The sequence below is a fragment of the Marmota flaviventris genome, chromosome X (assembly GCF_047511675.1).
Source record: "Marmota flaviventris isolate mMarFla1 chromosome X, mMarFla1.hap1, whole genome shotgun sequence".
Classification (NCBI taxonomy): domain Eukaryota; kingdom Metazoa; phylum Chordata; class Mammalia; order Rodentia; family Sciuridae; genus Marmota; species Marmota flaviventris.
Window position 1 is genome coordinate 39,352,814 of NC_092518.1, and position 23,838 is coordinate 39,376,651.

The following is a 23,838-nucleotide window of genomic DNA, read 5'->3' on the forward strand; positions in this document are numbered from 1 at the left end:
GGGCGCCAGAAGCACTGGAGCAGAGGCAAACACCCCTCTTGCCAAGCATCTGTGGTACATTCCAGGCCGGGGGCCCTCTAAGGCCCCGCGCTTCCGACCTCCGCGCAAACTCTGGTTCTTCTTGCACGACGGAGGTGGTTTGCTCTTCCGTTGCCCCGTGGCTTCGGCTCATCTCCAAAAAGAAGGCGAGGCTTCCGCCCGGCACAGGGGGTGAGCTGGAGCACCTTTTCCCCAAGCCCCTTCCTTGGACAGCATTTGGAGGAGGGCGCTCCCCAATCCCAACTTTGGGGATCCCTTAATGGGTATATCTGGTGGCTACGGGCCCGGGGTGGCATTTATGGGATGTCTGCTTTTGAGAAGACCCTTAGTAGGCGGCCTTTGGGGGACCCTGGGGTGGGATTTGGGAGTCTGTTTCGAGGAGTACCCCTCGGAGGCAGGACTTAGGGGGAGGCTAGGGGAGACTTAGGGTCTGTATATGTGTACTCGTCCGGCAGGATTTGGGGTGTTTCCCTTGAGAGAGAGGAGAAGTTGGAGATTACTAACGTCTAGGCGAGGTTTGAGGAGGGCTTGTTTCAGGACAGGACCCGGTGACAGTGGGAACGTTCGGGACCGACGTGGCATTATGGAGGTATCTGTGGTCTTTGTGACCTCGGGTTCTATGATGAAGTCTCCGCGCCTGATGAGGTTACTCGGGACTGCGAGACTGGACACGTTGGGGCTCAGACCCAGGGAGAGGAGCCCCCCAGCTTAGGCTGGGAAAGAGACCGTCTGCTAGGCTCTTCCTGAGCGGACGTAGTGCTTCCCGGCCTTCGTTGGTCGCGGCGTTTTTCATTATTCATGAGGAGGTGGGGCTGTGGTGGGAAGCAGTTTTTGGTCTCTTTCGCACCTGGTTCGCCAGAGGTATCTGCTTGCGAATTATTCTCGAGGGGGCGGAACAGCGTTCAGAAGGGGCATGCTGAAGGGGTGTTCCAAAGCCTGCTTATTCATACAACAATCAATCGAGGTGAGTAGTGCCCCGAGTTTTCTGAGACTTTTCTAGGGGCACTGTGCCCAATTTATGAGGGGCGTGGTTTTCACAGCTTCATCTGCATGATCCGCGGGTTAGATTTCTCTTATAGATTCCAGGATTTAAGCCCTGTGTCTGGTGAAGGATGAGGCCTCGGCATTTCCTTCCTTCTGGCCCAGTAATGCCAGATTATCAACCGAGCCTCTGGATTCAAATCCCATGGCTTCATTCCAGTTGTGTGATATTTAGCCAAACTTTGAATGAGCATGAAAAATGGGTATCTGGATAACGGGTATACGGATAAAATCGCTCATTTAGCGACTTTTTAAAAAATATTTTTAGTTGTGGATGGACACAATACCTTTATTTTATTTATTTATATGCGGTGCTGAGGATGGAACCCACTGCCACACACGTGCTAGGCAAGCGCTCCACCATTGAGTTACAACCCCAGCCCTTAGTGACTTTATAAGTCCATTTTATCTTCAGAAAAATCCTAGGAGGTATGTTATTATTATCCCACTTTATAGATGAGAAAACTGGGACACAGGAAGGCTAAGTAATTTGCCTAAGATCACACAGTGGCCCAGCCAGGATTCAAACCCAGTCAGTCTAGTTCCTGAGTCTATAGTCTTAATAATCAAATACTATAACATCCTTCCCCCAAGTTAATAGTAGCACCACTGCTGGGCACAGTGTTGTATACCTGTAGTCAGGCCACCAAGGAGGCCGGGGCAGGAGGATCACTTGAGCCCTGGTGAGATCAGCCTGGGCAATACTCTATTTTTTTTAAAGGACACTACTATTGTTAGTTATATAGTATTTACTATGTATCAGTGTTCTAAACCCTTTCTACAAATTTAGGCATTTAAACTCCAACCCAAGCCAGGCACAGTGATGCAGGCTTGGTCCCAGCAACTCAGGAGACCAAGAGAATCTCAAGTTAGTGGCCAGCTTCAGCAATTTAGGGATACCCTGTCTTAAAATAGATAGATAGAGGACTGGGGATGTAGCTCAGTGGTAAAGCACCCCTGGGTTCAATTCCCAAACAAAAAAAAAAAAAAAAAAAAAGGGGAAAGAGGAAAAAGAAACTCCAATGCAAGGTAAGTTACTGTTATTTTGATTTTCTGGATGGGGAAATAGTGGCCTAAGTTGGGGGTTTCTGTAGTAGCTGGAGATATCCTCACCCATAACTAGTTTTATATTAATGTAAATATGTTTGTATATAAATATACACACATATAGTATTTTAAATATATACATATATGTAATTTAAAAAAATTAGCAGTGTTTTGTGGCGATATTGTTCTAAGGCTCATTCCATAATTCACTTTTTCTGATTTTCATAATAAATTCATCTCTGTGAGGTGGATGGGTTCAATCACAATTTTAATCTTTACAGTTGTGGAAACCGAGGCACCTGTCAAAGGCAAATAGTGCGTCTGGATTTGGTTGGACCAAGGCAGCCCTGGTTCCTGAGCAGTTAGTCAGGGATGGGAAGGAGGGGCTTATGCTTTCCACTGGGTTTCCCTGGTCTCTGCAGGGTCATCTATTATTACTCATGAACAGGAAGGCATGACCACATTGCCTTGACTATGTATCATAAATCCTTATTTGCTGGGATGGTTATCTATGAGTGTTTATGGCCATTCAACCTCATGAATAATTAATATACTGGGTGGGACCTTTGTTGACCTCTCTGAGTTTCCAGGTTGAGCTGCTGCAACAGCATCATTCATTATTCAGGAGCCAGGGGAGCACGGTTTTCCCTGCAGTAGCCCCATTTCTCTGAGTACAAGGTATTAGATGTAGCAATAGGCGGTCCTGCCTCTTTTGTTCCAGCCCACTGGGCCTTATGCATTATTCATGAATAAGATGCAGGCTTGGTCTCCTTGGCATCCAGGCTGCTGCAAGATCATTCATTATTCATGAGCAGTGGGTGTGGCTGCCATGTTTTAACATCCACTCTCTGGTTGCCTGGTGTTAGAACCAACTGCCTGGCTTCGTGTCTAATTCACAATCAGGAAGCGTGGCCTTGAGGTTCTTCCTTGGTTTCCATGACAGTCTGAGTGCAACAATTCATTCCTTATTCATTTTCCATGGGGCGTGGCCTCTTGTTTTACCTGTTTTCCTAGTTACTGCCACAGTACCCACCAGGTGGAGCTGTTCCCCTTCTAACCGAAAGAGTCACAACCAGGCAGGGAACATACATGATTCATGAGTGGGCGCGGCCCTCCTGCATCCGGGTTCCTGGGGGTGGGGCCCAGGGTTTTGTTCCGGCCTTGGGCTCTTCGGCCGCCATCTTGTGTCGGCAGAAGGGAAGAAGGTGGCAGGGAGTAGCACCACAACCACAACGGCCGGGGGAGGAGAAGGCGGCGGCGGCGGCGATTCTACGCGGCCCAGGCGGCGGGGAGGAGGAGGAGAAGGAGGAGGGTGGCGGCCGGGCTTGGCTTCGGCTCCTTGAGGAGTTGGCGGCGGCGCGACCCGGGGAACCGGCATTGGTAACAAACAGCCTTTCTCGGCACCTGGCCCGGGGCAGGGGATTCGGGAGGCTGTGGAGAGGCCTGGGCTGGCGCTGTGCCAAGCTGATGTCTGGGCGGGCCGCTGTGACTCCGGCGCCAGTGATCAGCGGAGAAGGGAGCATGCCAGATTCAGGGGCGCGGCCGATGTTTCCCATCTGGGACCACCGGCTCTCTCTCAGGGGCTGCAAAATCTGACCTTGGGGTCGGACCCCCCCCCCCCCCCAGATGTGCTTATGGAGACTCAAGTTTAACATCCTTAGTCAGGTACCTGACTCCATCTCGAACCTTATATCAGACCATAACTTCCTCCACTTTCCCATAAGGGCACTAGGATCAGCATTGCTGGGTTAAGCCCTTTCCCATTGTGTGATATTAAAGACTTTCCCAGAATCTCCCTTCAGACTCCTCGTGGCTTCCAAGAGGGACCAGACTTCAGGGAGGGTCCGTAAGGCCATCATTTCTGAGAGAGCACCTTCTTTAGTATTTCCCTTAAGACATCCGCTGGCCCACCCCCCTCCTCTGCCCCTTGCATACACTATCTGCCTTTAATGGGATTAGACCCTTTGAAAAGCCATTTTGCATTTTGGCCCTGGCCAGCCTTTTGGAGGCCCCTTTATACATCTGAGGTCTCCCAACCCCACCTGACCCCTAGCATCTTCTATCAGATACCCCCTCTGGGCCCAGCATTTCTATTCAGAGACTGCTCTTAGCATCTGCCTTTAGAGATTCCTTTCAGTTCCTAGAATCTGCCCTTAGAAACTTTCACTACTTTGGGTAATTCTCCCTGTTATGTGTTTCTGGTGTTCTCTTCTGACACTACTGCTCACAGGCCTTAGCAACTTCCACATCATATATCAGGGAGGAACTATTTAGATACATGATCCTCCATTAAAAATACCCTGCCACCATCTGTTCTTGCAGACCCTGTTGGCTTCTACCCCATTCTGTTGGACAATCCTCTTCCTGACCCAACCTCTGCCTTCAGAAGCCAACCAGGGTTTTAACTTCTCTTTTAATCGCACATCAGGCTTCAGAATCTGGTCTCAAATCTTTTCAGGATCCCCAGCAGCTTCAGTCAAAAGCCCTCAGCTTCTGCTTCCAGCCTCATAGAATACCAGTATCATACCCTAACAGGCCCACTAGACCTCCATCAGAATTGAGGGGACCCTCCCCCACCCCCCGCCAAGCATCTGCTTACAGAGCTTGCATGGAATCGAACATAATTGGTCAGAGAAACTAACTCCACTTGAGGACCTAGCCAGTGTTTACTTACTAACGTTTTTAAGGCTAAAACTGTCTGGATTCATCTTTCTTTCTCCACCTTGTCTGCAGCTATGGTACCTAGCATATCCTGTCAAGAGAGATCCATGAAGGGCCTTTGTGTTCCATTAGAAATCCCTCCCCAAGGGTCTGTCCTCAGAGACCTCTCCAGCCCCTCAGCATCCATTCTCACAGCCTCCTGGGACTTTAGGCATTAGTGTTATATACCTCTCATCCTGAGAAACAGTTATTTTTTGGTGGAGGGTTTTTCTGTGCCACCAGCATCCTTGGGCTCTAAAATCTCCCACCCAGTTGCAGCTTCCCCCAGCAACTGACCATCTTCCTCCTTGCAATGTCTGGGGGCCAACTGAAGTTTCTCGGACCTCCCCAAAAGATCCTTTTCCAGAGATGCAGATTTGAGTGTTTCCTAACACCATGGCTGGGTCCCCCTGGAACTTCTAACATCTCCTTTTCTATCTCCCTCAGAGCTCCTTGGGTTCAGACAACTTCTTCCTGATTTTCCTTTCTCACATTCCCAAGGAATTATCAATTAACCCTTCCCAGGAAGCTTGGCAGGCCTTAGTATCTCTTTTCTGTGCCCTAGCTTCTCCATCCTGATCACTTGGCCCTGTGCCTGCCACTTCTCAAACCTACTTCAGGACTGTACCCTCAACTGTGGTTTGAGGGTAAAACATGCTCTGGCTTCACAATCATCAGTTTGGAGACTGCAGGTCAGTTTTGAAACCCTCTAAAGCACAGTTCAGCTTTACTAAACAATTCACATAATATGCACTTGATAGGGGCCTGAGCGCTTGTTGAGGGTATACATGATGATGGTGGTTGTGGTGATGATTTTTGCTGGATGTGGAGATGTTTAGCTCCTTTCTGGGGGTTTCTACACCAAACTCCTCTTCACCTTGAGAAAGGGCTTTTCCAAACCTTGGCAATTGAAATCCACTTTTGATCAATTATCCCAAACCTGCTTAGGCCCTTGCTGCCAGCACTAGGGGTCTAGAGATAAAAGTTCCAGTTATTAAAGAACTTTCTGGCCCTGGATCATCTCCGATTTAAGGAGTAATGAGAGCATATGTCCTAAACATACCAACCAAATGGCAAGGCAAAGATACAACTAAGTATTGGAGGTCCCTGCAGGTGTCCTTGCAGGATCTCACATGTTCTCAGGTCCGAGTTCTGACCACAGACCTTGACTTCTTTAACTCTCCTAGCAGTCCCTTGAGGACAGTTGTATTTGTCCCAGCTTTTGGATAAAATGGGGCTCAGAGGAAATGAGATCCCTACACTGAGTCAGGGAGCCAGTGAATGGAAAATAGTAATTGCCTTTGTCTCCTTCCTAACTCACCAAGCCTCTTCCTATCCAGGTTGGTTCTTAGCATTCTCAGCAATTTGATCAGCAGACTCATGGGCCCTAGCCAGCCTCCTACCTCCTTACCCTCCTTACCCTCTCATCCCTTAGCCCTCTGGGCAGGGCCTGGAGCTGGGTCCTGTTTACCCAGGAAAATTCAACAAACTATTCTCCACAAGCTGTGTGACTCTGGGTAGGCAAGTGGAGTTGTTTCTAAGCCTTTGTTTTCCCATTTGTGATTTGGGCATAGGGTTATGTGGTTCATGAGCATTGTTAGGATTAGACAAAGCCTTTTACCCTGGGATTGACTGGCAGTAAGCTTGGGGTAGACCATAGGGAGCTCTTGTCATTGTGGTTAGTGCTAGAGTGTGACAGGTGCCAGGGTGGAATCTTAAGTACTTGGTGTGGTTGGGTATCAAAAAAGGCTTGGTGGAGGATCAGTTATGTGAACAGAAAACTTCAGGGTAAGCAAAGGTTCAGTGCTTTGAGGAGGGAGCATTGGGGGTGAGGGGAAGTGATTGTGGGTCCTCTAGTCTCTAGCATCTAGATCTAGCCCCCCCTCCCGTGGCCCCTCAGAGTTCATTGCCACTGCAGGCTGTATTCTGTCTCTGCAACCTAGTATATGACCCTTAGTAAGTCACTTGACTCTGAGCTCAGGTTTTCTCATTTATCCAGCAAAGACGCTAAATCCTGCCTTGTGGGGTCAGAGTCATTGAGGGGATGAAACTTGATAATACTGGGAAGTAGCTTGGGCTTCAGAGTCAGCAGATCCTGGTCAGGTCCCAGTTCAGCCATTCTCTGTGGGAATCTTGGTCAAGTCATCAAACATCTCTGAATGAATTTTTTTCTCCCTGTGTGAGTTGGGGGTTACTATTGTAGTCTAAACTCCACAGGGGTGACCTGAAGACAGATTGGAGACAAGGCTCGTACGATGTTTGGTATGGTATCTGGCACAGGGAGGACTCCTAGTGAATGTTTATCATACTGTTAACCTGTTTAAGGGATTCCACATATAGATGAGACTTGAAATGTTTTCTTCTTTTTTTAATTGGCCTGGGCTCATTTTCCCCTCCCAAAGTTTGAGGTTGGATAGTTGGGCTTTGTAAAACTCCTCCTTGACCCCCTGGGGACTGTGTTCTCAGTAGGGTATCCCCTGCCATCACGCCGCCCTGATGAGTGTGATACTCTGATGACTGTCCAAGCATTGTTTCCCTCTTGCACATCCCCCTATCCCCATCCCTGGGATAAAGGGAGAAGAGAGTGAGGGGAATGGCTGCTTGGTGTTGCCTACCTCCTTTGTGCCAGGTCTGTGTTTTTTCTCGTCTCAACCCCTTGGGGAAGGTAAACTGTATCATCACCCCTATTTTACAGGTGAGGAAATCGATCCCCATAGGGGTTAAATGATACCCGTCAAGGAGCAACATGGTCAAGATTTGAAACCAAGTCTATCCTGAATCCACATCCCTCCTCTGACCTCCCCACAAGTAGTCTTGTCGTTTCTTCACCCCACAGGATTGGAGTCTCTCCCTTATTTTCCTGGGCTGGGGAGAGGCAAATGGCTTAGTGGTCAACAACGTGGATTTGCAAGCCAGACCACCTGGGTTCAGATCTTACCCCCAACAGTGGTGTGACCCTGGGCAAGTCACTTCATCTCTCTATGTCAGTCTCTTGTAAAACAGGGTTGCTAATACATTAGTCTTCCTAACCCCATAGTCATATTAACAAGCAGGAAAATGTTCTTGTGTGCCCCAGGCTCACTTTGAATCTTCTTTTCCCCTCTAGATGTCCAGCTCGCCGCTGTCCAAGAAACGTCGCGTGTCCGGGCCTGATCCAAAGCCGGGTTCTAACTGCTCCCCTGCCCAGTCCGTGTTGTCCGAAGTGCCCTCGGTGCCAACCAACGTGAGTATCTTCTTCCTGGAGACTGACAGGCATGGTGGTGGGTGGGAAGGTCCTTTGTATCATTGTGCATCTCTCCACACCCCATTCCTGCACATCTCCCTAAACCTGTTCTTGCCCTCGATCCCTAGGGAATGGCGAAGAACGGCAGTGAAGCAGACATAGATGAGGGCCTTTACTCCCGGCAGCTGTAAGTGGGGCTAAGGCCTGGCTGGGGTAAGAGGGTAGGGTTGGGTGGGTCAGGCCCTGACCTGTAGTGCCCCCTAACTTGGCAGGTATGTGTTGGGCCATGAGGCAATGAAGCGGCTCCAGACATCCAGCGTCCTGGTTTCCGGCCTGCGGGGCCTGGGTGTGGAGATCGCTAAGAACATCATCCTTGGTGGGGTTAAGGCTGTCACCCTACATGATCAGGGCACTGCCCAGTGGGCTGACCTGTCCTCCCAGGTACCTCTTCCCAGCCCCATTCTCCCTGTTGAGGCACCGGCCCCACTGCCTGCCATAGTCTCTTCACTTTTTCCCCCCTACTTCCCTCTTTGTAGTTCTACCTACGGGAGGAGGACATTGGTAAAAACCGGGCTGAGGTGTCCCAGCCCCGCCTCGCTGAGCTCAACAGCTACGTGCCTGTCACTGCCCATACTGGGCCTCTTGTTGAGGACTTCCTTAGTGGCTTCCAGGTACTTGGGACACCCCCCCACCCTCCTGCTTAATTCTCTCCGAGCCCATCTCTAGTCTGTTCAGTGTTATTCAGGATTTAACAGGCCAGCCTGGGCACCAGGTTTTGTGTTGGGAAGTCTAGAGGATGGATGAATTCTAGCTTTACCTGCTGTATTTTGGTGCAGGTCACTTTGACCCTATGCCGTAGTTTTCCTGTTTGTAGACTGGGCATGGCAGCAGTATTGACTTCATTGGGCTTCTGTGAGGGTTAAGCGTTTAGAATAACAGCTGGCACATGGTAAGGGCTATATGGATGTTTGCTAAATAAAAATTCTGAGCTGGAACGAGGGACTGTGGGAGTTGAGGTTCTGTCTTAGGAGTCCTTGAGGGCCAGGGCACTAGAGCTGCACCCTAGTGCAGCAGTAGCCTCCCACCTCAGTGGGCAGGGATGGGCTCTTGGGAGAGAGCAGAGACTCAAAGATCACTGCCTGCCAAGCAGGCATTGTCTTGAGAACCAGGAGCAGGCGGGTATGGTAGGAGTGAGCTCAGACTTTGGCTCGAGACAGTTTTACTCCTCCTGGGTCTTGCAGGGCATCCAAGGTTGTAGGCAGAGAGCAGTGGGTGTTTGTCAAACAGGTGAGTCAGCTGTTCTCCAGGCTCTGCGCCTAGCTATCTCTTTAGCTTTCCTGACATAATGTAGGGATGCATTTTTCTCTACACTGAGTTTCACCCTTGCTAAGTGGAGTTGTACCTGCAGCAGTCTTCCTTAGGAAGACTGAATCAGAAAGACCCCAGACATCTATACCTTAAGGACTACTTGAGCCCTCCCCACCTCTGCCATTGTTTTCTCCCCCTTTCCCCTCGTTCCCCATAGGGCTGGGCCCTTGGCCTGAGCCTCCACTTCTCCACAGGTGGTGGTCCTGACCAATACCCCCCTGGAGGAGCAGTTGCGAGTGGGTGCATTCTGTCACAGCCGTGGCATCAAGCTGGTTGTGGCAGACACACGAGGCCTGTTTGGGTGAGTGCTGCCCCTGGCCCTCTTTCCCACTAACCCATATCAGGCCCAGGCCAAGACCCCCAGATTGTCACTGCCTTCATCCCTCCTCAACCACCTGAATTTTATATTTTGTGTGTTCACCTTTCCCCATATGGCATTAGCATATGATCTGATCCCCCCAGCGAGGCACTGAGTTTGTATATATTGACTGCACTTTGAAGGATGTGTAGGGCCTGTGTGCATGGTTTGGCCATCAGTCTTGTCGTCTTCCACTATAGGCAGCTCTTCTGTGACTTTGGAGAGGAGATGGTCCTTACAGATTCTAATGGAGAGCAGCCTCTCAGTGCTATGGTTTCTATGGTCACCAAGGTGAGGAGACCAGCCTCAGGAGGCCTGGCATGCAGATGGGAAGTGGTAGTCCTCCCTGTCTGCTCCCTGAGCCTGCTTCTGAGGCTCACTCTTCTTTAACCAGGACAATCCCGGTGTGGTTACCTGCCTGGATGAGGCCCGACATGGGTTTGAGAGTGGCGACTTTGTCTCCTTTTCAGAAGTACAGGGAATGATTGAGCTCAACGGAAATCAGCCCATAGAGATCAAAGTCCTGGGTGAGCTAAGGCCATGGGGGCATTGGAGGAGAACTGGGTAGGATGTTATAGGGAGGAAACGTATCCCTGGGGTTCAGAGTGAGGGGAGACACATCCTGAGTGGCTGAGATGAACCAGAAACAGACTCCATCAGTGCTCGTGGGCATGGGAAAGAATTTCTTTATGTTTGAACTGCCATTCCTGGGAGAAGGAATATGTAGTGTTAGAGTTGAGCAAGGGAAAGATGCTTGAATGGGGCAGATCAGGGGATTCACTCATGTCTGAGCTCATTTGGATAGGAGTAGAGAAAGGGTCTCCATTGGAGACTGGGGGCCAGGGACTACTCAGGGCCTCATGGGGTCTGAGCTGGCTCTGGGGTAGAGGCTAGATGGTTTTTAATGTCTAGGCTGGGGCAAGGATGGTTTTTTTCATTATCTTGTGGGCATTGTGGATTAGAAGGAGGGTGAATAGACTGATGACCTCCCCCATCTACCATAGGTCCTTACACCTTTAGCATCTGTGACACTTCTAACTTCTCTGACTATATCCGCGGAGGCATCGTCACTCAGGTCAAAGTACCTAAGAAGATTAGCTTTGTGAGTGTGTGAGGGGAGCAATGGGGTATGATTCTAGGCATTTCCAAATTCTTTGATCCTTTCTTTGGTTCTAATGTCCTTCCCCTATCCAACCCCCCAGAAATCCTTGCCAGCCTCACTGGCGGAGCCTGACTTTGTGATGACAGACTTCGCCAAGTTTTCACGCCCTGCTCAGCTACACATTGGCTTCCAGGCTCTGCACCAGTTCTGTGCTCAGCATAGCCGGCCACCTCGACCCCGCAATGAGGTAGTGGGGGGTGGGTGAGACAGCCAGGGCATAAATCCTTGGCTCTAAAGGCCCACCATGCCTCTCAGTCCACTTTCTTCCCTACCAGTGGCCTGACAGGGCCTCATTTGGTTCCTTCTGCCTCCCAGGAGGATGCAACAGAACTGGTGGCCCTAGCACAGGCTGTCAATGCTCAAGCCCTACCGGCAGTGCATCAGGATAGCTTGGACGAGGACCTCATACGGAAGCTGGCTTATGTGGCTGCTGGGGACCTTGCACCTATAAATGCTTTCATTGGGGGTCTTGCTGCCCAGGAGGTCATGAAGGTCAGCATGGGTGGAGTGGGCCTCATGCTTTCCTGACTCCATCATTTGCTGTCCATCTGTATCAGGCCCCAGTGAACCACTGACCACCTCCTTCCCCTCTCCTTCCCCCTTGCCAGGCCTGCTCTGGGAAGTTTATGCCCATCATGCAGTGGCTATACTTTGATGCCCTTGAGTGTCTTCCAGAAGACAAAGAGGCCCTCACAGAGGACAAATGCCTCCCGGTATGTGAGTGGAGCTCGTGGCTATGGGGAAGGCATCCTTGGTGGCATATCTGGGAAGGCCCCTCTCTGATCCTCTTTTCACATTCCTCAGCGTCAAAACCGTTATGATGGGCAAGTGGCTGTATTTGGTTCAGACCTGCAAGAGAAGCTGGGCAAGCAGAAATACTTCCTGGTGAGTAATCCCATTGGAAAACCTGCTACCTTCCTTCCCCTGGCCTCTAACCACTTCTTACGTGCTTTCTACATCCTTAGGGGGAGGGTCTTTTTGTTTTTTTAACCACCTCACACCTTATTTTTGTTACCGTAAAGGAAATTCAGGTGTAGCCCCTGTTTTCTTCTCTGGTGCCTTGTCATTAAGATGGTTTTGGGTCAGTTATTTATTTATTTATTTAGATACTCAGGGGCACTTAACCACTGAGCCACATTCCCAGCCCTTTTTTTTTTAAAATTTTTTAGTTGTAGTTGGACACAAAACCTTTATTTCACTTATTTATTTTTATGTGGTGCTGAGGATCGAACCCAGGGTCCCGCATGTGCCAGGCGAGCGCTCTACCGCTGAGCCACAACCCTAGGCCCCCAGCCCTTTTTTTTAAAAAAACTTTATTATTAGGGCTGGGGATGTGGCTCAAGCGGTAGCGTGCTCGCCTGGCATGCGTGCGGCCCGGGTTCAATCCTCAGCACCACATACAAATAAAGATGTTGTGTCCGCCGAAAACTAAAAAATATTAAAAAAATTCTCTCTCTCTCTCTCTCTCTCTCTCTCTCTCTCTCTCTCTCTCACACACACACACACACACACACACACTCTCTCTCTCTCTCTCTCTCTTTAAAAACAAACAAACAAACAAAAACTTTATTATTTATTTATATGCAGTGCTGAGAATCAAACTCACACGGGCTAGGCAAGTGTTCTACCACTGAGCCGGCCCCCCAGCCCTTTGTTATATTAAGGTGCTCAAGGTCTTGCTAAATTGGCTTTGAACTTAGGATCCTCTGGCTTCAGTCTCCCAAGTCCCTGGGATTCAGGTGTTCACCACTGTTCCTGGCTATGGGTCATTTCTTAAAGTCCTGGAACCTGCAGACATGGTGTCAGACCTTCTGCTGGCTCTAGGACAAGTAAGGGGCCATGGATACTTCATATCAACCTGTGTCACTCTGATTTGCTTTCATCTATCTTGGCTGTTTCTTAGGTGGGTGCAGGCGCCATTGGCTGTGAGCTGCTCAAGAACTTTGCCATGATTGGCCTAGGCTGTGGGGATGGCGGAGAAATCATTGTCACAGATATGGACACCATTGAGAAATCAAATCTGAACCGACAGTTTCTATTCCGGCCCTGGGATGTCACGGTGAGTCAGGTGTTGTGAGAGTTAGGAGATAAGGCTTTTTCCTTAACAGTATTTTGGGGTTCCCAAAACCACTCCCAAGCTCAGTGTGTTTCACTAAGAGGACTCCTACAACTGAATATTTAGTTGTACTTGTAGCTATGATTTATTACAGTTAAAGGACACACTGCACTATCAGCAAAGGGAAAAGGAGCATGGAGTGAAGTCAGTTGCAAGTTCTTCTGAGTCCTCCCTCTTGAGGACATGCTTTATTTCCTCAGTTGCAAATTGTAATAAGACACATGAAATGTTGCGATCAGGGAAGCTTGTTAGAGATTAGCCACCCAGGGCTTTTATTAGCAGGTGCTCATGTATGGAACTCATGTGTCAAACTTCTGGACTCCAAGAAGGAACAAAGGTGTTCAACATAAACCGTGGTGTTTGCATCAACAGTTTAGGTTCAGTGAGTCAAAGATGAAAGTTTCTAGACTCTAGCCAAATGCCAACCTTGGAAGCATGCCTTTCTACAGATTGTGGTTTAGTCAGCTAGGGTCACTCCTCTGCACACATTTGTAACTGAGTTATACAGGGTTCTAGTGGAGAAGCCCATAGGGGACAATTTATATTTTAGCCTGCCCAGTATCTACTTTCCTCCCCTACTGGGTCATTCATTTATTATATGCCAAATAGTTATTAAGGTAGCAGGTACTATTCTAGATATGTGAGATACATTAAAGAATAAAACAAAGTTTCTGGTGGGGGAGACCAAATAGTAAATAATATATAAAATATTGATAGAATACATCAGTGAGCTTTACTGTTCATGTTGCTGGTGAGCAGTTCTGCAGATGATACAGCAAAAAAACTATAAGGAAAGTTGAGTATACCAAGGTCAGTGTGCAGCCTTGATTACTGTGTTTAAGGAGAGGGCTGGGGTTGTGGTTCAGTGGTAGAGTGCTTGCCTAGCATGTGTGAGGCACTGGATTCGATCCTCAGCACCACATAAAAATAAATAATAAAATGAAGGTATTTCGTCCATAGTTAAAAATATTAAAAGTTAAGGAAAGCCTCATTTCTGCAAGACCTTAGTGGGTGGGAGTGCCCTCTTCTGGGGAAGAGTGCTCCAGGCATAGATAAGACCCCACGGTTTATCCTGGTGGGGAAGGATTTTAAGCCAAGGAGGTGTGTGACCTGACTTAGGCTTTAAAAGGCCTCTGCCTTTCCTGTGTGCCAGCAACTTGGCTGTGTTTGGGGAAATCAACCCTGCGTATTGTTATCTGAAAGAACAATATATGTTGGGTTAAAAAAAAAAAAAAAAGATGTTGCCCACTGTCTCTAATATGTACTTGTCCTCTGCTTCCCTGGCCATGTGGCATTGTCATAGGCTATCTCTTCTACTAAACCAGGGAGCTCTTGAACTCACGGTCTCCTTCTTCTCCAGTATTAAAATAAATCCTCAGGTGGATGGCTCTCTATAGATATGTATCAAGATAGCACAGAAATAACTGGGCCATGTTCCTCCACACTCACCCTGGAACTCTTCACCCCCTTAGAAGTTAAAGTCTGACACAGCCACTGCAGCTGTGCGTCAGATGAATCCACACATCCGGGTAACAAGCCACCAAAACCGTGTGGGTCCTGACACAGAGCGCATCTATGATGATGATTTCTTCCAAAACCTGGATGGCGTGGCCAATGCCCTGGATAATGTGGATGCCCGTAAGTTTGGAGGCGGGTGAGGAGGTCAGGGTCAAAGTTGTGTGTGGATGTGCATGTATGAGGGCTGTGGATCTTCCTGTCCTTTACTGATGTTAAGTTTCCTCCTCTCATATCTTTCCCCTCTATCTCCCCACAGGCATGTATATGGACCGCCGCTGTGTGTACTACCGAAAGCCGCTGCTAGAGTCAGGCACACTAGGCACTAAGGGAAATGTGCAGGTGGTGATTCCCTTCCTGACAGAGTCATACAGCTCCAGCCAGGATCCACCGGAGAAGTCCATCCCCATCTGTACCCTGAAAAACTTTCCCAATGCCATTGAGCACACTCTGCAGGTGAGTGGCTGTGGTGGGGAAGGAAAGAGGGTAGCCCTGTGGCTGCTGCTAGTCTCTCAGCCACAAGGCCCTTAGCCTTCGGATGTTGTAAGCCTAAGTGAAAGATGTGCTTTTTCTCCAATCTCTCCCCTTCCCCCACTTCTTGCCTGGCAGCCTAGGTTTCTAGGATGACTCATTCTTTTTTTCACTTCTATTTTTAAGTTTTTCTAGCATGTAGACAAGTATAAACAATACTATGCTGGTTACTCAAATGCCACTCCCTCTCTAGATTTAACAATTGTTAATGTTTTACCACATTTATTTCTTAGATTGATATAGTTTTTTATTCTTTGTGCTAGAGTGTCTTGGATATCACAACACTTTACTTCCTACTATTTCACTCTGCCTCTGCAGAGTAAGGATATATTTCTGTATAATAGGGTCTTTTAACCTCAGAACTATTGACATTTGGGGGCTGAGTATTTCTTTGTCCTGGGGATGCTGTCCTGTGTATTGTAGGGTATTACCCAGCATCCTTGGATTCTACCCACTAGATGTCAGTAACACCCCCTCATCACTGTAACAGCTAAAAATGTCTACAGACATTGCAGATGTCTTGGGGGATGGGGGTGTACAAAGTCACTCCTAGTCGAGAACTACTGCTATCTAAGCAAAGCACCATTTTCGTAATGAACAAAATTAATAGCCATTTTTTACCATCTCCAAGTTATTTGTTTTCTAATACTTAGTCCATATTGAGTTTTCCCTAACAGTTGTTCAAAATGAGTTTTACAGCTTGTTTGTCAGGATAATTCTGTCTGTATGACACACACACATGCGGAACAGCACACATGTCATCTAGCTGAAGTCTTACAAAGTGAACATGCCAGGCCACAATACAGAGTCTAAGGATAACCAGTGTTCTATCAGAATAAATCTCAGCACAGTGTTGGAGACCAAATCATTAGGACTGGTTAGGAGTATGGGGGTGGGAAACAGACCAGTTCCACCTGTCACTTTCCCTTGTGACTCTGCGGTTTCAAAGTGGACGTGTCTATATTTGTGCATCCACCAGTCTCATTAGACCATGTATGACCTTGAACTGAACCTCTTTGTGCTTCATATTCCTCCTCTAAAATGCGGGATAGCAGTAGCAACTACTTCACAGTGCAGCTATAAAGACCTTAACACTTACTATATAACTGGCACTGTTTCAAGGAACCTTTAAATATGTTCACAGGGAGCTGGGCCTGTAGCTCAGTGGTAGAGTATTCATGAGTTCAAGGTCACACATGGTCTAGTGAGAATGTGGTAGATGCACAAATATAGACACATCCACTTTGGAACCGCAGAGTCACAAGGGAAAGTGACAGGTGGAGCTAATCTTTTTCCCACCCCCATACTCCTAATCACACTGAATGGTTTGGTTTCTAACACTGCACTGAGAATTATTCTGATAGCACACTGGTTATCCTTAGATTCTGATTTGTGGCCTGGCACGTTCACTTTGTAAGACTGCAGTGGGTTAAATGCCCAGCTCTACAAAGAATATACTCACTAGCAACCCCATGAAATAGGCATTGCTGTTACAATGTCTATTTAGAGATAGGGACATGGAAGTCAGGGGATTGACATGTATGCCTGAAGTTACAAAACTACATAATATACAGCAGAGTTGGGATTTGAATTGCAATCTCTAAAGTTTATATTCTCCAAACTACGTCACTAATGACTATTTCCTATCCTGGGAATTCTCAGAGGATAGAGCCTTTGTTGTGTTTTCTGCTGAGTCTCAAGAGCCTTTTTGTTTTTTTGTACTGGGGATTGAACTCAGGGGCATTTTACCACATCCCCATCCCTATCTATTTATTTACTTTGGTACCAAGTAATGAAACCAGGGGCACTTAACTACTGAGCCACGTCCCTAGCCCCTTACTACATTTTATTTAGAGACAGGGTCTCCCTAAGTTGCTGAGGCTGGCTTTGAACTTGAGGTCCTCCTGCCTCAGCTTCCCAAACGTGTGCCATCTCAACCAGCTTATTTGTTAATTTTGAGCTGGGTTCTAAGTTGCTTAGGGCTTTGGTAAGTTGCTGGGGCTGGCCTCGAACTTGTGATCTTCCTGCCTCAACCTTCTGAGTCACTGGGATTACATGTGTGTGCCACCACACACAGCAGATATTTTTCTTTTTTATTGTGATGTAGCATATGTAGAGTAAGATACACAGAACTCAATTTTTTTTTTCCTGATACTAGGGGTTGATCCTAGAGGTGCGTTACTGCTGAGCTATATCCATAGTTTTTGTCATACATATGTTGGTGTAATTATTGTTCAGATCAATTCAATTGTCTTTTTTTTTCTTTTTATTTTTTTGGTACCAGGTATTGAATTCAGGGGTACTTGACCACTGAGCCACACCCCCAGCCCTATTTTGCATTTTATTTAGAGACAGGGTCTCACTGAGTTTCTTAGTGCCCCAAAGTTGCTGAGGCTGGCTTTGAACTTGCGATTCTCCTGTCTCAGCCTCCTAAGCCGCTGGGATTACAGGCATGCACCACCGTGCCCGGCTTAATTCAGTTGTTTTTTTAAATTGCAGTGCTGGCATTGAGGGAATGGGGAAGGTTGTGAGGACTTCCCCTTCCAGAGCAGCCATGTATTTTACTTCCTACTTGCTTTATTGACTGGTGGGCTTTCTCATGCTCTTTTTCTGCAGTGGGCTCGGGATGAGTTTGAAGGCCTCTTTAAGCAGCCGGCAGAAAATGTCAACCAGTACCTCACGTGAGTAACTCACAAACTCCCTCGCCCTCTTCCCTGCCTGCCAGACAAGGTATCCTGTCTTTTCTCCATCACTGTCACCCTCAACACCAGGCACACTTTTCAAAGGAACCAGTGAATGCTTGGGCCTCATACTGCTGGGGGTCAGGAATAGCTTTCCATGGAGAGGGTGGGATTGCCCTGGAGCCTACTCCTAGGGTCTCTGTGTAATCTTGCCCCTCGGCCCCTCCGCTCCCTGATAGAGACCCCAAGTTTGTGGAGCGGACATTGCGGCTGGCGGGCACCCAGCCATTGGAAGTGCTGGAGGCCGTGCAGCGCAGCCTGGTGCTGCAGCGACCACAGAACTGGGCTGACTGCGTGACTTGGGCCTGCCACCACTGGCACACCCAGTACTCTAACAACATTCGGCAGCTGCTGCACAACTTCCCTCCCGACCAGGTAATGCCCTCTTGCTGGTTCCATTTGACCGCATGCATTTCCCTGCAACAGGAGCCTGCCGTGGGCTCTCCAGGTGGCACCTCCCAGTTACTGGTCCAGCCATGGCCAGTACCTTGAATTATGGGGATCTCAGAAAAATGATTATGCCAGACCTGTTTGTTCTGTTTCCCACTCCATGGAGATGAGGTTTCTGTTTTCCTTATCTATGGTGCGGTTGAGTTAAATCCTTAGGCCTCATCAGGACTGTAGGAACTATGGGTTCAAATCCCAACTCTTTTTGAACTTAGACAAGTCACTTCTCTGCACCTCAGTTTCCTCAGCTGTGAAATAGGAACAATGATAATCTACCTCATGGGGTATTTTGTGAGGATTGATTAATTAGTATTTATTGATAATAAGTTCATTGCCTAGTAATCAATAAGAGTTTTTTTTAATGGCTTCTTATCTTACATAATATAAATGCTAAACAAAGCCCCTGGTTCCCCTGGCTTTGGAACTTCCATCTACAGTTCACTACAGTGTGGGTGTTTTGATATTGACTCCAGTCAACTTTGAGTGCCCAGCCAGGGATAGTGAGGAAGATTGGAGCCAAGATGATGAGTCAGGATTGCCAGAGAAGCCTCTAATTGCAGATGCTGCTTCACAAAAATTTCTCTCTCCTTTAGCTCACAAGCTCCGGAGCCCCCTTCTGGTCTGGGCCCAAACGTTGTCCACATCCACTCACATTTGATGTCAACAATGTGAGTCTCCTCCTGGGGTCAGGTGGAGGATGGGAAATGAGGTGGTGCTCCCCACCTGAGGGCTCATATGCTTACCCTGCCCCTGCCTTCCCCCAGCCCCTGCATCTGGACTATGTGATGGCTGCTGCCAACCTGTTTGCCCAGACTTATGGGCTGATGGGCTCTCAGGACCGAGCTGCCGTGGCCACACTTTTGCAGTCTGTGCAAGTCCCCGAGTTCACCCCCAAGTCTGGTGTCAAGATCCATGTTTCTGACCAGGAACTGCAGAGCGCCAATGCTTCTGTTGGTGAGGGTGTTTGGCCAGTAGGCCAGGAGTTATGACCCCTACTTGTCTCCAACCCTAGTCTATCTTCCCCACCAGTCCTCTTCCCCTGGCTCTGTGACTCCAGGTCTGAGGCTGACCCCCCCCCCCCCCACACACACACCTTCTTTTGCACATCCCTTTCTCTGTAACATGAAGAGGATCAGTTGAGTCAGATTATCTCTCTGCTCCTTCCCACTCTGGCCCTCAGGAGAAAGCCTTTTGTTAAATTCTTGCTCTGTGTATATTTGCCTTGGTTTTATTCTTTACTCTCTTTTTTCTTGATCTGTTCATTCAGAGTTTTGGTCTTCACCAGTGATCTCCCCTTATATCTACCTGCTTTGTCGTCTTCCACATCTCTCCCATTTCCCCATCCACACATCTCGGCCCCCTCCCCACCCATTTCCCACATGCGTCTTCACCCCGGTATTGTCCTCCATACTTAGGCCGAAGTTTACTGACACCTTGTCTATATATTTATTCTCCTGTCTTCCCTTATATATCTGTAATGCATCTGAAACTCTCTACATTGACCTTCCATGTATCTCCTCCCATCTCTCCTTTCCTGTCCCTGTCTACCTTCCAGAATATCTGCCTTTCATGTTCTTCTCTGTATATTGTTGTAATCTTTCCTTTTAACATTTTCTTTCATCTGCACATATTCTCCTGTTTCTTCCCACACATCTCACCCTTGGTATATACCCTTTTCTTCCTCATTCTCCATCTGCCCCTTAGCTGTTTTTTCCTCTGTCCATTCAATTCATATTTCCCCCCATCTTCCTCTCCATGTATCTTTTTGTATTGTGTGTGGTACTGGAGATTTAATCCAGGGCCCTGTACGTGCCAGCATGGTAGGCAAGTACTTTACCACTGAGCTATATCCCAGCCTTTTATTTTATTTTGAGACTGGGTCTTACTAAATTTCCCAGGCTGGCCTCAAACTAGCCATCCTCCTCAGACTCCTGAGTAGCTGGGATTACAGACATGTGCTACAGTATCCAGCTCTTCCATGTCTTCCTATCTCCCTCTACATCATTTTCTGTAAGATCTATACTTCTCCTGTTTGATCTATCTCCCTTTCTCCTAACAGCTTCATTCTGTTCCTTAGAGAAATCTCTCTTTATTAGCCACTACCCCCCTCTCTCCATCCTTTTCAGGTTTGTACTATTTTCCAGCTCTACCTCTCTGCTTTGCCCCTCTGCTTTCCTAGAATATCTCTCCTTTCCAAATCCTGTATCTACCTAAATACCTTTTGCCCCACATTTCAGACCCTTGTTTGGATCAAAGGGCTGACAGCATCCTTCTCTTTGTGCAGATGACAGCCGTCTAGAGGAACTCAAGGCCACGCTGCCCAGCCCAGACAAGCTTCCTGGATTCAAGATGTGTCCTATCGATTTTGAGAAGGTGCTTGAAGAGGGCCCTGGGTAGGGCAGGGGTGTGGGCTGAGAATGGATTTCTAGGGATCTGGAGTCAGTGGGGATCAGATCATGAGTTTATCATGTGGCTCTGAATCAATTGGTGGTTCTTAGCCATCCCTCTGTGATCTGAGGAAGTCTAGCAAGGTAATTGCAATGGAGAACACTTGTGTTGCTAGAGGCTAAGAAGTCTCTTCCTCATCTGATCCATTCTTCCCATTAATAACAGGATGATGATAGCAATTTCCATATGGATTTCATTGTGGCTGCATCCAACCTCCGGGCAGAAAACTATGACATTCCTCCTGCAGACCGGCACAAGGTGAGGGGAATCTAGGACTGATGTTCCACCCTCTCCTGGGCTTAAGTTGCCGCATTCTTCCCTTTCTGTAGACCCTGAACCTCTTGCTACTTAAACACTACTACCTTTGGTCTCTTCCTATCTCACAGAGCAAGCTGATTGCAGGGAAGATCATCCCAGCCATTGCCACAACCACAGCAGCTGTGGTTGGCCTTGTGTGCCTGGAGCTGTACAAGGTAGTACAAGGGCACCGACAGCTTGACTCCTATAAGAATGGTTTCCTCAACTTGGCCCTGCCCTTCTTTGGCTTTTCTGAACCCCTTGCTGCACCACGTCACCAGGTAAGGGCCTGCATTGGGAGATGGGGTGTGTCTCTATAGAGCTGGCTTTAGTTTTTCATCACACCTTGTTACGGGGTCAGAGTTTCTGTTGACGTGTAACCTACTCCTTTTGTGCACTCTTTGTTCATTTTTTCATTAATCACGTTGTTTAAGTACCTGCTACTTACTGAGAGCACTGGTCTGCTTCACTCCTGTGGACACCCTCAGAAAAGATGGGGTATATGAATTGTGTCCTGAGAGATTATTAATTATCAAATAATTGCAGCTGACATTTTTTGGATGTATACTAAATGCTTCACTTGATTAATTGATTCATTCAAATATTTATTGAGTACCTACTTTGTGCAAATCGTCTTTTAGGTGCTGAGGTTGTATTCATAAAATAGGTTATATAAATATCAATTTGAATGATTTTGGAACTCCCAAAGAAGAACAGGATAGGGAGAGGCTTGAGAGTACCAGGGGTTGGTGAGTTTGGTGTTTTATTTTATTTGGTGCCAGGAATCAAACCCAGAGCATTATATGCTGAGCCTGTGCTCTACCACTGAGCTCCAGCTCCAGCCTCAGCCAGAAGTTTGGGGTTTGAAATGTGGGATGGTCAGGAAATATCTTGCTGCAAAAACTGATATGTTAGCTACGTCTTTGGGGGAGGAGAGGGGATAAGCCATGCAGGCCTTGGTGGAGACTGGGGACCAGTCCTTGCACAGGGGTATTGAAGTAGTAGTAATGCCTGGCATGTTGGGGAATTAGGTCAGAGGATGAAGCAGGTAAGAGATGAGAAGACTATAGGGTTCCAGTGGCATAAGATCTTGTCAGTCATCAGTAAGAGTATTTTGCAGGTTACTCAGAGTGATGTGGGGTCCATGAGAGAGTTTTAACAAAAGAGTTTTGTGATCTGACTTAACATGAGTGTAAGGAGATGGAGGTGACAGGGGCTGGCCCTCTGGGGTGACCCTCATCTTAATCTCCCCTCCTTGTGCTGCAGTACTATAACCAAGAGTGGACACTGTGGGATCGCTTCGAGGTACAGGGGCTGCAGCCTAATGGTGAGGAGATGACCCTCAAACAGTTCCTAGACTACTTTAAGGTAAGGACCCTTACTCTTTTATCCTTCCTGGGGATGAGATGTGCAGGTGACTTGCTGGCCTGTCCATTCCCCTGACACTGTTGTCCCCCATCCCTCCCCTCCAGAAAGAGCACAAATTAGAGATCACCATGCTGTCCCAGGGTGTGTCCATGCTCTATTCCTTCTTCATGCCAGCTGCCAAGCTCAAGGAACGGTTGGATCAGCCGTGAGTTGGCTGCTGGGTCAGCAGGGGAGGTCTTGTGTCTCTTGGGGATTCTCAACTCCCAGCTCTGCTGGGATACTTTACATCCCTTCACCTGCTCTGCCCCCACCTACCTCCCCTCTTCTCTTGCTTTCTGCTTTCCTGAACCTTTACCCTCACGCTCACCCCCAGGATGACAGAGATCGTAAGCCGTGTGTCGAAGCGAAAGCTGGGCCGCCATGTGCGGGCGCTGGTGCTTGAGCTGTGCTGCAACGACGAGAGCGGCGAGGACGTCGAAGTCCCCTATGTACGATACACCATCCGCTGACCTGCCTATACTCACCTAGGCTGGCCCCAGTCCCCCCTCCCCAGGTCCCTTCCATCCCTGGGTTCCCATTTGGCAGTGGCCCAACTGGCCAAGCCTGGTGTCTCCTCTTCACCCCCTACCTGAATCCCAATTGCCACTGCTTTCTACCTTGTTTGGAACCTGACTCCTAATAAAAAGATATTAACCCAGAAGTGGCCTGCCCTGCTGGTTCCAGGGAAGGAGGGGCTTCCTGGAGCTATTTGGTTCTGATGGTGGCCAGCTGCCAAGTTCCTAACAGAGTAAATGTAAGAGTTGCCACCTCTTCTTGTTCTTTTCTCTTATGAAAATATGGAGGCACCAGTGAGGCCATAGAGTAGGTACCTGGGTCCATGTGAGTTTGATTGGAGGTGGGTTCAAATCCTACCTTCTCCAGTTTAACTGCAAAGAGGAAAGTTTGAGCAAGCAGGCTGCCAGGGCTTGGTCAGTGTTTTTTGTGTCCTTGGGGTAGATCCCTTCCCATCTGGCTCCAAGTACTCAGACACTGGGTAGGCCTTTACAAGATTCCTGGTGGTACCAGCAATGGCTTTGGTGCCTTTACTTCAGATCTCTGCTCCAGGGAGCCTGAATGGCCCTGCTGGCGTGAGGAATGTCACTGCCTTCAGACATACTGTGCAGTTTTTATGGAAGTATTTGAGAATGTCTAGAGAGGAAAAGCCTCTTTTCTGTCTCACCCTGCCCTCCTTGGCTCCACATCTGCCTGTATGCTTCTTGAGAGTGCTCAGGCTTCCTAATCTTCAAGGGGAGACCTGGCTATGGGAGCAGAGAAGTAATCATTGGTTAATGCAAGCAGGAGGAAGCTTGCCCTCACCCCCACTGGGACTGCAGACTATAGAGTTGCCATATTCTGGCTTTGGTCTTGGCTGAGCGCTCCAGACAGTTGAAGACACCA

At 48.2% G+C, this 23,838-nt stretch overlaps 1 protein-coding gene across 3 annotated transcripts; it reads left to right on the top strand.

Annotated features, from left to right (window-relative positions):
* Positions 1–113: 113 nt before the first annotated feature.
* Positions 114–23,101, top strand: Uba1 (ubiquitin like modifier activating enzyme 1). Of its 3 annotated transcripts, XM_071606718.1 has the most exons (27): positions 3,313–3,507; positions 7,664–7,788; positions 7,934–8,050; positions 8,179–8,237; positions 8,323–8,491; positions 8,587–8,721; positions 9,613–9,719; positions 9,977–10,067; positions 10,171–10,303; positions 10,781–10,878; positions 10,979–11,125; positions 11,254–11,430; positions 11,547–11,651; positions 11,743–11,823; positions 12,842–12,997; positions 14,527–14,692; positions 14,829–15,025; positions 17,717–17,781; positions 18,021–18,216; positions 18,882–18,956; positions 19,053–19,242; positions 20,573–20,661; positions 20,902–20,994; positions 21,123–21,314; positions 22,300–22,401; positions 22,506–22,606; positions 22,775–23,101. In XM_071606718.1, the coding sequence occupies exons 3-27, from the start codon at positions 7,934–7,936 to the stop codon at positions 22,908–22,910; spliced, it is 3,177 nt and encodes a 1,058-aa protein (XP_071462819.1). In that variant the 5' UTR covers positions 3,313–3,507; positions 7,664–7,788; the 3' UTR covers positions 22,911–23,101. The 3 variants fall into 3 exon arrangements, with proteins under 3 accessions (XP_027783071.1, XP_071462819.1, XP_027783070.1); XM_027927270.3 differs by lacking the exons at positions 3,313–3,507; positions 7,664–7,788 and adding an exon at positions 114–210; XM_027927269.3 differs by lacking the exon at positions 7,664–7,788.
* The last annotated feature ends 737 nt before the right edge of the window (positions 23,102–23,838 follow it).

Bases quoted from the DNA above. Each gene is read 5' to 3' on its own strand.
- Uba1 (XM_027927270.3), top strand. From the start codon at position 7,934: ATGTCCAGCTCGCCGCTGTCCAAGAAACGTCGCGTGTCCGGGCCTGAT. The intron at 10,068-10,170 runs GTGAGGAGACCA...TTCTTTAACCAG, and splicing joins TGGTTTCTATGGTCACCAAG to GACAATCCCGGTGTGGTTAC. The intron at 20,995-21,122 runs GTGAGGGGAATC...CCTATCTCACAG, and splicing joins CTCCTGCAGACCGGCACAAG to AGCAAGCTGATTGCAGGGAA.